Source organism: Dermacentor silvarum, chromosome 8, assembly GCF_013339745.2.
Source record: "Dermacentor silvarum isolate Dsil-2018 chromosome 8, BIME_Dsil_1.4, whole genome shotgun sequence".
Taxonomy (NCBI): domain Eukaryota; kingdom Metazoa; phylum Arthropoda; class Arachnida; order Ixodida; family Ixodidae; genus Dermacentor; species Dermacentor silvarum.
Window position 1 is genome coordinate 182,844,174 of NC_051161.1, and position 14,728 is coordinate 182,858,901.

General features: G+C 49.8%; 1 protein-coding gene across 1 annotated transcript in view; it reads right to left on the reverse strand.

Moving 5' to 3' along the window:
* The window catches only part of LOC119462617 (glutamate receptor ionotropic, kainate 1-like), a 113,496-nt gene extending 99,592 nt beyond the window's left edge, over window positions 1-13,904 (reverse strand). Inside the window, exon 1 of the mRNA XM_037723948.2 lies at window positions 13,670-13,904. Coding sequence (XP_037579876.2) covers window positions 13,670-13,904 — 235 coding nt within the window. The remainder of the gene's footprint in view (window positions 1-13,669) is intronic.
* Between the last annotated feature and the right edge of the window lie 824 nt (window positions 13,905-14,728).

The following is a 14,728-nucleotide window of genomic DNA, read 5'->3' on the forward strand; positions in this document are numbered from 1 at the left end:
GGTGGGCGGGGGGCAGCCCCCCCCCCCCCCCCCCCCCCCCCCCGTAGTCGGCGCCTATCTATGGCGATGTCAAAAGATAAAAAGTGGCTGACTGATGAACAAATTCAGGCGCTTATCTTTCTTCCGGACTCAGGTGAATTGTCCCACGCTGACTTCGACAGCGACCCGGATGACCCCGACTATGATCCGAAAGATGGTCGAAAATTGATTGATACCTGTCCACTGGAAATAGTGACCAATCTTCGCCATGCGTAGAGGATGACGATATAATGTCAGGCGACAATGTTGAAGCTTGGCCGGTTACTTCTCGTGCCCACTCGGTGGCCCAGCGCAAGAAAAGGAGAGAAAACGTTCGCAGAACATGGAGGAAAGAAGACCTTTCGGTTGATGACACTGACTGGACTAAATAGTATCATAAAATAATATAATAATAATAATATATATAAATAATAATAATAATAATAATAATAATAAGAGTAACATAATAGTGAAATAATAGTGGAACAATAAATAGTGACCTATGTCCTCCTTCCAAGCATTCCATGGAAGTAGGACCACAGATGCTCAATGTTACTCTGGAGCAACAGCTCATTATGCGGCCATGAATAAACATAATTTTTTTCTGACAGCATAATTCGTATAGTTGCAGTTGTGCACGAGTCTACAACGAACACGTAGCCGCGAGAATTTTTCGAAATGGTGCCGTAATAGCGGAGTTACATGCGTTTGATGATCGAAACTCGATCCTCGCTCGTTTCGCTCTTTCCTTCGCTACTCTCCTCGTAGGCTGGTCTCCTCCTCGCCGAGTGCTCCTCCAAATCTCACTTGACATTCCTCCTCGCCAACGCACTTCCAGTTAAGCCATGTCCGCGCTAGCGGCAAATATTGACCCTTTTCGCGGCGATCCCGTGGGCGCTGCCATGTTTGATCACGTGGTGACGCGTCCATTGCTTGCCTCAACTGTCTCCGTTGCCTTCTTGTTTACAATGGAAGTGTATGACGCCGGCGCGGCTTAGAAAACCTCTGTTTTCGGAGATATCGTAGACGGTGACTGGGTGGACGACACAAAGCTTTGATCACAGCTTCAGAGAACATGCAAAAGCGATTTTGGAGCTGATTAAGATATATGTCCAAACGGCGCAAGCAGCGTATATGGTGCTTGTTCTAAAAGCGGGGATAAATATGTAGTCCAAGCTATCCAAGCTTTCCGATTATGAATTCAGTCAGGATTAGTGTGTTTTGCTCTTTGTTCTTTATTCGGCAAATATTTTGAAGCAGTGGCTTGTCAGTTTCTGACTAAGTGAAGTTCCTCGGTGCGGCCACTATCTGATTATTTTCTGCCTAATCCCTCGTGGGTGTGCTCAGTTCCTATAGATTTGTTCTTGCTGCGTACAAGGCTTGGAACGTAGCTGTTTTGTACATTGAGTACCTTGTAGCAAATATATATTACAGCTAGTAACTCGCTTACTCTTGTGGACCGTCACGGAACATTCAGCTTCGACCATTCGTGCGCCATAGGTGTAGTCCGTCATTTATTGTGCGTATACAGTGCGCATATATTCAAGTGTGTGCCCATTCACATATTCTTGGTACGTCGGTGATAGAGTGGGCGTAAGTTTTCCTGTCATTTGGGAAAGATGTGTATAGATAACGTGCGCGAAACTTACTATGACAGGAAGCGGCGCTACTCCCTTTGTCATTGTTTAACGAGTGGTACTCACTCTCGCCGACATTCTGGGGATGAAGCCCTTTCTTTGAAGGTTAGCGATAGCGATACCCAAATAGGGTTAGCGATACAAGGCTGGCGGATGAGCAAATTTCTGTAACCTCGAGGAAAGCCGTACATCACGAAGTGCCAGTAACACATTCGGACAGTCGCAGCAGCGGTCCGCGAACTTGGCCACGCAGATTCATTCTATTCCTTAACATGCCAGTTACTATTTTTGCAGCCAACTACTGCTCACGTCTTCAATCCGCATGATTGGAGCACAGTGTGTTAGCGAAAACTCTGTTGTATTTCCGACAGCTGATCGCACAGAAGCAAGGTAGAAGCGGTGATGGTTCCGTATTCGTGCGCGGTCGCTGAGGAGAGGTATGGCGCGCCGCCGTGAGCGCCATCTCGTTTCCCTAAAACAAAATGCTCCGCGAAAAAGGTCAATACCGACGGCGAACCGACCGCCAGTGCCGTAGAACGTCTGCCGCGCGAGAGGTGTCCAAAGTATACGGCATTTCGGCCGGCGCACCGCCCGCTGCACGATCGACGGGCCAATCGACGACGCGCGAATCTGCGAGCCTCCAACGCAGGCGGCGAAAACATCGGCTGCAGCTGCAGTTCCAAGCAAAATTTATTTCCGCTAGATAAAGCGATGCATAAATTGTACAGTACATTTTATGAAAAAGAATATCCGCTGTCAAACGTTTAACATGAACGACAGCTGCGATACTTGTTGAGCTCAGCTGCAGCGCACGGCTACCGACGGGAGACGACCGGCTCGGCTGTGCTCGCATCGCAGCGGACCGCGCTCTCTGTGTACAATTATTGCGAAGAGCGACAACAACGATAAGAAAGTGTTGCGGCTCGTGAGCGTCGGTAATTCATTCCGAAGCGCCGTCCGCTTTAGCTTTTAAGTGAACCGGAAAAGGCCTAGTGATGATATCGGCGCCGTTGAGCGATCAGCAGCGGTGAGGCGGCCGCACAAATGAGTCCCGGTCTCATCCTCTCTACGGCAAGCAAATCTAGCCGTTCGCGAGCAAAACCGCTGTCGAACGGCGGCCCGCTGATGGCAAACGGCGTGCGGCGAGTTACCGTGCTGGTAACGTGGACGGGCTTCAGCCGCGACTCAGCGCTTCTCGGCTACCCGCTGTTGCTTCCGTGCTGGCCCGCGCGGCGTGCGAAGTGTGCCGCTATGGGCCTTGTGTTGCGCGCACGTCTAGAAAGGCCCACACTGTCGCACTCTGTTCGCGCAGCTAATCAGACCGCTAAGCACGACAGTGTTGGAACGCGAGCGATTTCGCACTTGCATTGCGGGCTGTAATTACCTATACAAGCGCGCACAAGCAAGTCACACGACGAGGAAGAGCAGGGAGTGCGCGTACCGGCTAGCAGACTAACCGGAAGTCGTAGGTTCTCGTTCTCGCTCGAGAACCTACGTTTCCTTGACTTAGTGCCCTAGTCCGAGCCCATTTCAGTGGTTTCTGAGTCTTAAACTTCTTTTCGCTGAGTCATGCTCATGACTATGAATGTTACTATTATCCTTTAGTGTTTCCTTCACTTAGTACCCACGTCAGAACCCATTTCAGTGGTTCTTGAGTGTTAATCTTTTTTTGCTGAGTCATTGTCATTTTTGCTGAGCCATGCTCAAGACTATGACATCTACCATCATCCTTTAGGGTTGCCTTCACTTAGTACCCACGTGCGAAGCCATTTCGGTGGTTTTGAGTGTTATTGTTTCTGCGCTGGGTCATTGTCATTTTAGGCGGTTGTTTCATGACCTACAAGACACGCATGTCATAACATTCATGTCATGCCCTATCATTTATGTTCGTCATACACTGTTGTCATACTATGCCAATTTTGGTACCTACTAAGTTTACAAAAGGACCATGAGAGCACCAAGACGTAGGCAGCTGTTACATAAGTTTATTTTATTATGGGGTTTTACGTGCCAAAAGCAGTTCTGATTATGAGGCACTCCGTAGTGGGGGACTCCGGAAATTCGGACCACCTGGGGTTCTTTAACGTGCACCTAAATCTAAGTACACGGGTGTTTTCGCATTTCGCCCCCATCGAAATGCGGCCGCCGTGTTTCATATAACCTACACGACACACATAGCATGATATTCATGTCATGCCCTATAATTTACGTTCGTCAAACACTCTTGTCATCATCATCATCATTAGCCTATATTTATGTCCACTGCAGGACGAAGGCGTCTCCCTGCAGGGGCAGCGCCAGGATTTTTTTAATGGGGGGATAACCACGACAAGCGAGTTCCTACGGGGGGGGGGGAGGGCAGTGGCGTAGCCAAGGGGGGGTTGGGGGTGGGGGGTTCAAACCCCCCCCCCGAAATTTTTTGCACCCCTCCCCCCCCCCCCCCACTAACCCACCCTTTGCTCTCGTCGCTTCGCGCTGACATATTTCCAGAAACCGGTGCTACTTTCACACTTTCATTCCTTGGCGCTTCCGTTTGGGTTGGTAATTTACAGCGAATCATGTCTGCATATGGAAAAAAACTGTCACGGCGTTTGTCAAGGCCTTGACACTCTGTGAGGTTTTGGGCGCGAATGTGGCGGCCGCATTCTGAAATAACAAATGCGCAACAAATGCGCAGCAAATGAAGCAACAAATGCGGCAGCCGCATTTTAGATGAAGGCGAAAATGCTCGAGGCCCGTTTACTTAGATTTAGGTGCACGTTAAAGTCCCCAGGTGGTCGAAATTTCCGGTATACATTTCCGCCGCTTCCCTTCAGGTACCGGTTAGGCCGCGTTCGCGTAGGAACTTGGTCTCGAAGCTGGCGGAAGCGGCAAAATCTTGCAAAAATCCGCCCGCCTAGGCGGCAAAACAGGCAGAAAAACAGGCGGTGAGCCAAATTGGTCTCGGACCGATCTTTTCGCCATGGCGAAGCGGAAACGTGGCGGAAAGTCGTTCTGCTCGACCGGAAGCTACACTAGCATGTAAACTTCCGGTTGTAACATTGAACATGGCACCAAAAGTGTAGGCTGCAATGCTGATCGACGCGATCAAGAACCACCCCTTGCTCTACGACAAGAGAAGTACTAAAACGTACTGTCAGCAATACTCGCGATAGTAATCAACGTCGCGCGACAGGAGGTGCGGCAACGAAGGCTTGGCGTGACCCAACTTCTAACACTTTAGCAAAGCCAAGCAAACCCACCACCTCCGTTTCCGAGGTGTCCGCGTCTTCCGTTTATTCATTGTCCATTTCTAGAAAACAAGTAGGTAGAAGTATAAAAGCCATTTCTTCTTCCACTTCCACGGCAGACAATAGTTAGGCAGATTCCTCGTTGGCGCTCCATAATTCTCCTCGCACGTGCACGGTATGTTGCAGAAGTCGCGGGGTGCTTTTCTCGTCGCGACGATAGATTGGGAGCGTAGGTGTCACGTAGGACGCGCAGGCTTCGGCGAACCTCAACACAAGGGCCAGCCCGGGTTTTAGCTTTGGTGTTCCCGTTGCCGCTTTCGTGTCCTGGAGGCGCCGAAAATAATACGAAATGATCGAATGTTATTACAACTTGTAAATAAAAACTATTAAAGAAATATAATCACGCCTAGGCAGCAACTTGTGACACAGCGCTACCGCGCCCGTGTGAGGAGAATTACGGAACGCCAACGAGGAACTTACCGAAGGTCGCAGATGACACGCGAAATTGCGCAAGATGATCACTTTTGATGACGGGTGGGTCAGTGAATGAACATACCGCTCGAAATAATTCGATAATGAGCGCCACCACGCCGACAAACGTACGCAGACTAGATGGATGTGGACGAAAGCGGCAGCGGCGGCCGCGGTGGTAGCAAAACAAATGTGAACTTGGCCATGCGCGGAAAAGATTTTCCGGCCGCTTTGGCCTTTCCGGCCGCTTTGGCCTCTCCACCCGCTTGCCGCTTCCAAGTGTGAACGTAGCCATAGTCTGCAGCGCAAAACGCCTTCTCGTTTGCGATGGCGCCCCTACGGAAGGCTGTTAGGTATACTGTTGTGTTGCTGAATCCCAAACCAGCAATTACGAAAGGGTGGTAGTTGCTGTTGTGTTGTGGAATCCCAAAACAGCAATGTACACACGCAAGGGTTGATGCCAGCAGTGAAATTCCACCGACTCGCAACAGAATGCATGAAACAGACAGCCGACAAGCATGGATTACTGCTGTGCGTAGTACAGCGTAAGTAAACTCTTGTTGCAGGCGCTGACAGTTCTCGTCGGAATTCACGCGTCCTGAGAAATTGATTAGGTGCACTATGCACTGAACAAGACCGGAGTTCATTCCTGCATCACTAGTACACCAATCAGTCGAGATTCTGTGACGTACAAGGCCGCTTCCTGCTTGCACCGGCCTAAGTGAAGCAGAAATGACTCGCACGCACTACTTAGAATGCGTACACATGCCATAACTATGCAGTGCGGTGAAATATTCTGTACAATTCTGAATCTGTTGACGTAAAGGCAAATGACGGCTGCACGCTCGCACACAGCGGAAGACACAGCGGCCCATGCACTTGCCGCAGGAAATGCAAGGCGAAGAAAGCTTCGTAAAAAAAAGCATTACTCGTTTTTGCGCGTATTTAAGTTTTCTAGCGCAAGGACGCAGCGAACAAGCTATTGCTATGGGAGTAGGTATAGCCTGGTAACTCGTGCATTTTCACATGTATAGCCGTCCTTGACCTGTGAAACGCACTTCGCCACGACGAGGACGACGCCATCTACGCTTAACGGAGATTAACAATTAATGATGTCTTCTCCGATCGGGCGGGTCGTCTCAGTGATGCGTTTTCGAAGACTGGTCCATTCAGTGGCGCGATGAGAGACGGTTGCTCCAAACGCCCACGGTACCTGTCGTGCTTACTGTATTTTACTGAGCTTACATTACTGTTTACTTAATTTCTTCACAAGCACACACACACGCGAGAGGGGGGGGGGGGGGGGGGTCCCATGTCTTTGATATCCATGCATAGAGTCTGCTTAAACTACCGATATTTATTATCGATCACGTCACCTAGAGGAAAACAGAAGCTTGCCCCCCCCCCCCCCGGTCGGGCCGATGAACCCCCCCCCCGAAAAAAATTTCTGGCTACGCCCCTGGGGGAGGGGGGGGGGGAGATTGGCGGGGAACTTATGCGTTGTGTGTTGACTATGTTTAACTCTCTTCCACTTTCCTCTTATTTTATAAATGTTCAAATCAATCAATCGGAAGTCCGAGATAAATCTTGTTACATGGCACCGACACTTCGTTCAGTTGTTCAACACTCCAATAAACGTACACGGTGTTCTGCTTAGATAAGTGCACCGTAGTAAATATCCAGGCTGCGCATGTTCAAACGATGTTCATCATTGCTCAGTCCAACACTTCTGTACATTACAATTCCTCCCACTATTTCTGAACGTGTTTCTTATATTCTTAGATTTCTTAAATTGCACTATCTGAACTTTGTAGTTATTCGGCGTGCTTTCTTTGCGCCATTTAGGAATGAAAGCAGGTGAAAAAAAGCGAACATTTATTTAGGTATGTTCAACACACCGAGAGGACAAAGGGGTTGCGATGCGGATGCAAATTGCTCCATGTCTAAAATCATTTAACAACAGCTTGAATGGGCCGAAGGCGTTCTAAATACATCAGTCTAAATAAGCTATTCCAGCAATGCAGTAAGATATAAATTAAAGATAAGCACATTTACACAGCAGCGCTCTATACAAATGTACTATACAAAATTAAAATTTGTATAGTACATCGTACAGCATACACATAAAAACAGTATAAAGTAATAAAAAAACAGGTACCCAGCAGCAACAAAATAACAATAGTTATCTAGATCACAATATAGCTTCAAAAGAGTAATTTCACAGCAGGAGAGAGAACACCACTAAACAATGTGCATATCAATTCCAACTTTAGTAAAGACGCGCTAGATTGAAAAAAAAATGGAACACCCTTGTGGCGCCGGCTGGTGATTCTAAACGCTGGAAATAAGAAGAAAATAATAACAAGTAGATATACGGGAAATAACAAAAGCAAATAGAAGAGAGGAGAGAACTGCAAAAATAGAGGACGCAGTAGGTATGTCAGTCAGTGTCAGTTTTGGCCATACAGCAGGTTTCACAAACGCAAAAATAGCACTGTTCACTACACTAGCTATGGCACAGATATCGGCTCGGACAGCACCCTATGGAGTGTCTTTCAAAGCGATGATGGGGACAGATGAAGTGCTCAAAGGTTTCAGCACAACCACAGATGTTAGCGCCTGCGCTGTGGCAGTAAAAGACAAAACATAGCCGAGATTTATTCGATGGTGAAGCGGGTGTTCTGATACTGGTTATGTATGGGTCCTACGCCCGTGCAGGCACAATTTTCCCGCGAAAGCGCCGCAGAGATACGACGGGGTATCATTATACCGGCATACTAGTGCAGACGTATACGCCGATTACTGTGCGCAGCATCAAACTTGTCAAGAACACGCTGAATATATATCTTATTGGCAAGAGATAGTTCGACCGCAAGCCCACCTAGGTCGCTCAGACGGCTATTGGTCATCTTGCTGCGAAGGGAAGTCTTCCATCTTCGAAGGCACCAAAACGTGCGCTCGCAAGATGATGACCATTCCGGTATCGTCACGGCGAAAACACCTAGCTTCTGCAATTCGTGGAACGCTAGTTTATGCACTTAAGTGATGTGACTGGGATCTTCGCATAGTCAAGGCAGGGGCCGCAAACTCCCTATACCTCCCATGGGATGCTCGGTCCCATGCCGATACGCGGCGGCAGCGCCGCTTCCGCAACTGGCGGCTGCCGGATATCTTACTGGAAATAATTCACAAACAAAACAATGCTTCCATGACGTCATTGATGAGGTCAGAAGGTAGAGGTAGAGGGCGCGCAGCCGGGAGGAGGAGGGTTGCCGCTGAAGCCCTCCTTTCCCACTTCGCATGCAAGCGGACCATAGAGAAAAAAATTCAACAAGAGGGGACACTCGGCAAAAACTGGCAACAGGAAACACGTCACCATACGCATAGCCTCCTATATTTTTCCATGCCCGCCGAGTGGCGAGCGCAGCAAGGCACTCCGCCCGTACCTTCTAGTTCATGCGCTCGCCACCACGCCGCGCTGCCACCCCATACCCAGTCCCAGAGCAGACGACGCGACTACGCTGTTGCGCGCGTGCTTGTGGAGAGAAACTTGCGCTCGTATTACAGATGGAGCTGTGAAATAAATGCGCAGGTTGCACTGGTGTTCGTTCATGATGTACAGGGGTGATGGGAAGAAACGCAAACAGTGCGGCGCGATGTTTTCATCCTGCTGTGACCCTGGTGGGAATAAAAGACGCTAGAATAGTTTTATTCTAGTGGCTTCTAGTTATCATGCAGGCTACAACCACTCGAAAAGAAATGCGAAATATCAGAGAATGTAGGTGCCGCACTGTTCGCGCTTCTTTCCATCCCCACAGTACATTGAAAGCAAGCAACACGAGACATATTGTGAAAACTGGACCTTTCACTTAGGCCCCAGCTGTGAGATCAAGCTCACAGTTTCAGGGTCTTTCGTGACAGTGGCTTTATTGCGAACACTTTGGCAGCGTCTTGTTTGTCTGTCGCTTTCAGAGCAAAATTGGTCCTCACCAGATCCTCACCCCAGCGTCGACACGCGTCGTCCGTGTTGCGGATGGAGGTACTGTCCCTATCGTCGGCATGTGTACGGCCCGTGTCAGCATCGCCGGCCGCCACACTCCTGTACTCTTCACCGTGCTTGCTCATTGCCCGCACGACCTAATTCTCGGCCTCGATTTTCTCTCCGCGCATTCTGCTCTTATTGACTGCTCTGCCAGTACCCTTCGCCTTGAGTTGCCGATTCTCGCAGAACCTCCTGATGCACCCCAGTGCCGCTTACGCCCCACTGGCTTTATTCGCCTGCCGCCAAAGTCATTAGCCTATGTTGAACTGATGTCTTCCCCACCTGTTCCTGATGGCGAGTACCTAGTCACTCCTTTGCCCGACATTCCACTACAGTATGACGTCACCGTGCCTCACAGTGTTCTTACTATTAACGACAACTGCACTCGAATGCCTATCTTTAACTTTGGATTGGCAAAGCAAATTCTCCCGCAAGGTATTTGCCTTGCCAAGGTTGATTGTCTCGGCGACCATCAAGTGGCAGCTTTATCAACCGATGGTTCTTCCGAACATGGCGGGCCCCTCGCGCCAGCCTCGGGCGCCGATCCCAACATAAAGAAAATGGTTGCGGCAGACCTGTCCTCTGCGCAGGCTGAAGACCTCTGCCAAGTGTTATCGTCGTACCGAGATATTTTCGACTTCGACGATCGCCCTTTAGGCCAGACGCTCGCGGTCAAGCATCGGATTCCTACGGGCGATGCTACGCCCATTCACCGACGACCATATCGAGTTTCTGCGACGGAACGCCGAGTAATTCAAAATGAAGTAAACAAAATGCTAGATAAAGACATCATTGAGCCTTCTTCGAGTCCCTGGGCGTCACCTGTGGTGTTGGTTAAAAAGAAGGACGGCACGTGGCGCTTCTGTATAGGCTACCGTCATTTGAACAAAATTACTAAGAAGGACGTCTACCCGCTCCCACGTATCGACGACGCCCTTGACTGCCTTCATGGTTCCAGCTATTTCTCTTGTATTGATCTTCGCTCTGGATATTGGCAGATTGCTGTTGACGATATGGACAGAGAAAAAACCGCGTTCATAACACCTGATGGCCTATACCAATTTGAAGTAATGCCGTTTGGATTATGCAATGCCCCTGCCACCTTTGAGCGTATGATGGACTCCTTGCTCCAGGGTTTTAAATGGTCCACGCGTCTCTGTTACTTTGACGACGTCATCGTCTTCTCGCCAACGTTCGACACTCATCTTGAGCGTTTAACAACTATACTTCATGTATTTCGAAAGGCGAAGCTGCAACTCAACTCGTCCAAATGTCGTTTTGGCCGCCGCCAAATTGCGGTTCTGGGCCATCTCGTCGACGCTTCCGGAGTACAGCCTGATCCCGACAAAACTCGCGCTGTCCGAGACTTCCGGCTTCCGAAGACATCCGCAGATGTTCGCAGTTTTATTGGGCTATGCTCGTACTTTCGTCGTTTTGTTCAAGATTTTGCGGCACTTGCTAGACCCCTCACTAATCTGTTGAAGAAAGGCATACAATTTTGTTGGGGTACTTCAGAAGCCACCGCCTTCTCTCGTCTCGTCACTCTTCTCACCTCACCACCCATTCTCGCCCACTTCGACCCTGATGCCCCTACAGAATTGCGTACAGATGCCAGCGGTCATGGCGTCGGTGCCGTCTTAGCCCAGCGTCAGCGTGGCCAGGATCGCGTTATTGCTTATGCAAGCCATCTCCTATCACCATCGGAGTGCAACTATTCCATTACGGAAAGGGAATGCTTTGGTGTAGTCTGGGCAGTTGCGAAGTTCCGGCCTTACCTTTACGGTCGTCCTTTCTCCGTAGTCACTGACCATCATGCCCTCTGCTGGCTCTCATCGCTAAAAGATCCTACAGGCCGGCTTGGTCGATGGGCTTTGAGGCTACAAGAGTTTTCTTATTCCGTGGTCTACAAGTCTGGCCGCCTGCACCAAGACGCTGACAGCTTGTCGCGTTACCCTGTTGACGACTCTGACTCCTCCAATATTGACAGTGCTGCTTGCGTTTTCTCAGTATCCAAGCTCCTTAATTTCGCTGACGAGCAACGTCGTGATGCCTACATCAGAGCACTCATCGACCGTTTTGAACATGCTCCGGCCGATGCTACTCTACGCCTCTTCGTCCTCCGCGACGGTACTCTATACCGTCGTAACCTTCATCCGGCCGCTCTGAGTTCCTACTTGTCGTACCTAAACACCTCCGCTCAACCGTTCTAGAAGAGCTTCATGACGCTCCAATGGCAGGACACCTTGGCGTATCTCGAACCTATGACCGAGTACGTCGCCGTTTTTTCTGGCCGGGCCTTGCACGTTCCGTACGGCGTTACGTCGCCGCTTGTGAACTTTGCCAACGACGCAAGAAGCCTTCCCAGCTCCCTGCTGGTTACCTGCAGCCGCTCGACATCGCTGCCGAGCCCTTCCATCGTGTCGGCTTAGACCTTCTCGGCCCATTTCCGGAATCTACATCAGGCAACAAGTGGGTTGCCGTCGCTGCGGACTACGCGACCCGCTACGCCATAACACGCGCTCTTCCGACCAGTTGCGCTGCTGATGTTGCGGACTTCCTCCTACACGACATTATTTTGATGCATGGTGCTCCGCGTCAAATGCTTACCGACCGTGGCCGTACGTTTTTGTCCAAAGTCATTGACGACATCATGTGTGCCTGCTCAATACAGCATAAAATTACCACCTCCTACCACCCACAAACGAACGGCCTCACTGAACGTTTGAACCGCACCCTTAAAGACATGCTATCGAAATACGTTTCAGCCGACCACCGTGACTGGGACCTGGCTCTACCTTATTACCTTTAGGTATAACTCTTCCCGTCTTGAAACTGTTGGCTTTTCCCCGTCTTACCTCTTGTATGGCCGAGAACCGGCGCTACCACTAGACACTCTGCTTCCGTCCACTACACCTTCAACTAGCGCTTATGCCCGTGATGCATTCGCCCGTGCTGACCATGCTCGCCAACTTGCGCGTGCTCGTCTGCGAGTGTCTCAAGACAAACAGAAACAACGCTATGACCTCCGTCACCGTGATGTGCATTTTGCGCCCGGCACCCTCGTGTTGCTTTGGTCACCATCGCGTAAAGTTTGCCTTTCTGAAAAACTGCTCTATTGTTACACAGGCTCATATCGCGTGCTCCGTCAAGTGACCGACGTCACCTATGAAATCATTCTGGCCACGCCCACTACGTCCTCCGCTGTGAAAAACAGTGATATTATCCACGTCGCCCCACTCAAACCCTACACGTCTCCAAGCGCCTTGGATATTTAACAGCACCGTGAAGGCGCTTTCGCCGCCGGGGGTGGGGGGTACTATTACGATATGATCTAGAGATGCTCAAGAGACGAGCCGCCGCGAGAACGACGATGAAGTGTGTCTGGGCTTTTGGCGCGAGCAAGGTGTCGGCCTGGCGGTTTGATTCCAGTGTAAATATATTGTAAATAGCCTCTTTCGTGTGTGTCTTTCCACACGTAACAATATTGGGCGAAAGAACTTCGTAAGCAATAATTTGAGCAAATTCTCTTGGTGCCCTGGCTTCGAACACATCAAAGCTTTGTGCTCGCGGAGGATTTCGGTAGCATTGTTCACAGCCTCCTTTAGAGGGTGATGCATACGCCTTCTTCTTGCTAGAAGAACTTCGACGAACTTCTGTAGTGCGTAGAGAACATCTAGAAGTTGTGCGGACGGGTAAAGAAGTCCACCGTGGTCTTGGTGTTTAATGAGCGAGTCCGATGGTGTCGATGCGTTTGGTTTTGTTAAGAGCGCGTAGCACTCCACACATTCGAAGTTTTCTCGTACGGCTCTTGCGAGGTAGCCACCAACCATAGCCAATGCGGCCATATCTCGAGTGGGAAGTAGAGGCTTATCTCGGTTTAGTCGCTCTATGAGCTCTCTTGGTGCATCTGCAGGGGAATTCCTCGCTGGTTTGCTCCCTTGTGTTTTTGTGTTGCGGCAGCGTTGACAAGCAATCACTCTCTTCTGCTGCCATTATGTTGCTTGTACTCGACGCCGATGCGATACCGGTCTTGAGGGTTTTCTCAATGCCTGTGAGCACGGCGCGGACGTCCGTTTGGTCATTTAATGCTGCTGATTTCCTCAGCCAGCCAAAGAACGACTCGATGGGGTTCGATGACATTTTCCTCGTCAAAACGAAGTGAAAAGACATCTCTTCAAGAAGATATCTAATGCACTCAACGTTCGAACGAGTTGTGATCACAAGACCCTCATAAGTTTCTTTGGTTAGAAAGTTCTTTGCCAGGCACTGACTTTTGAGATCGGCGAGGTAGTCGAGGAAGCTTGTCTCCAGCCAGATTAGCCGTTCATCGCCTGCAGATTCAAACTGCTTGCAGTCAGCATTCTTCTGATGTATGTGCTGGGTACAATTAATCACGTCCATGAGCACGAACGAGCGGTGTACGGTGTCCATAAATTGCACCGTCGGTCCGACACCCGCGAAGCTTGCGTCGCACGTGTGGACCGCCTGCTCTTGCAAGAGCTTCATTGCAGCTGTCACGGGAGGAGAAAAAACTTGCACTGCTCTCTGCACGTTCATTTTTTCCATATTCGTAGGGAATACGTGCTTTCTCGTCAAAAATCGTACTCGCTTTACAAGGCTGCCTTGCTGCATTCTGTAGAGGCTCTTCAAGTGGTTCGCTGATATTTCGCCGCCTTTTCCGATGTCACGGGACAAAAACTGTGATTGCACGTTTTTGATCAGGTGGCACTGATCGAATGCAAGAAAGAGCTTTCGATTCGGTTTGCCAGGGTGGTCAATGCAATGCTTGAGGCTTCCGTTGCACAGAAGTTGCATAGCCAAGACATTGATCTTGTGCTTGTATGTGACAATGCGCACGACGAAAAATCCTATTTCTTCAACATCCTTCAGAACGTGTTTCATGAGCATGTGCAGCTCACGGCCAGTGCAGTTTCTCGCGAAAAAGTACGCCACGGGTATTTTGAACGAAACTGAAAGGCCGTTAAGGACGAAACACAAGAGTGAGTTGGACAGCACAGGCTCATTTGTTGTTTCTTTGGGGAAGTTCACACAATAGTCCACTTCGCCGATGAAGGCATCTCTTTGCTTGTGATACAGTAGCCATTGTTTGACGCGCATTTCGTCTACAATTAAAGAGCATGCACTCACACGCAACGAGGGATGAGAAGCGAGTTCTGCAGACAGCCTTTGCTTCACGAGTTCGGTCATGCCAACTTCTCCACGTGAAGAGCCCATAAAGCGTTCGAGGGTACTTCGAGAGGGAAGCCGAAGAATACCTGTGCTCCTTACGTGTTCGTATGCACGAGTCGAGAAGTTACGCAAAACCACAG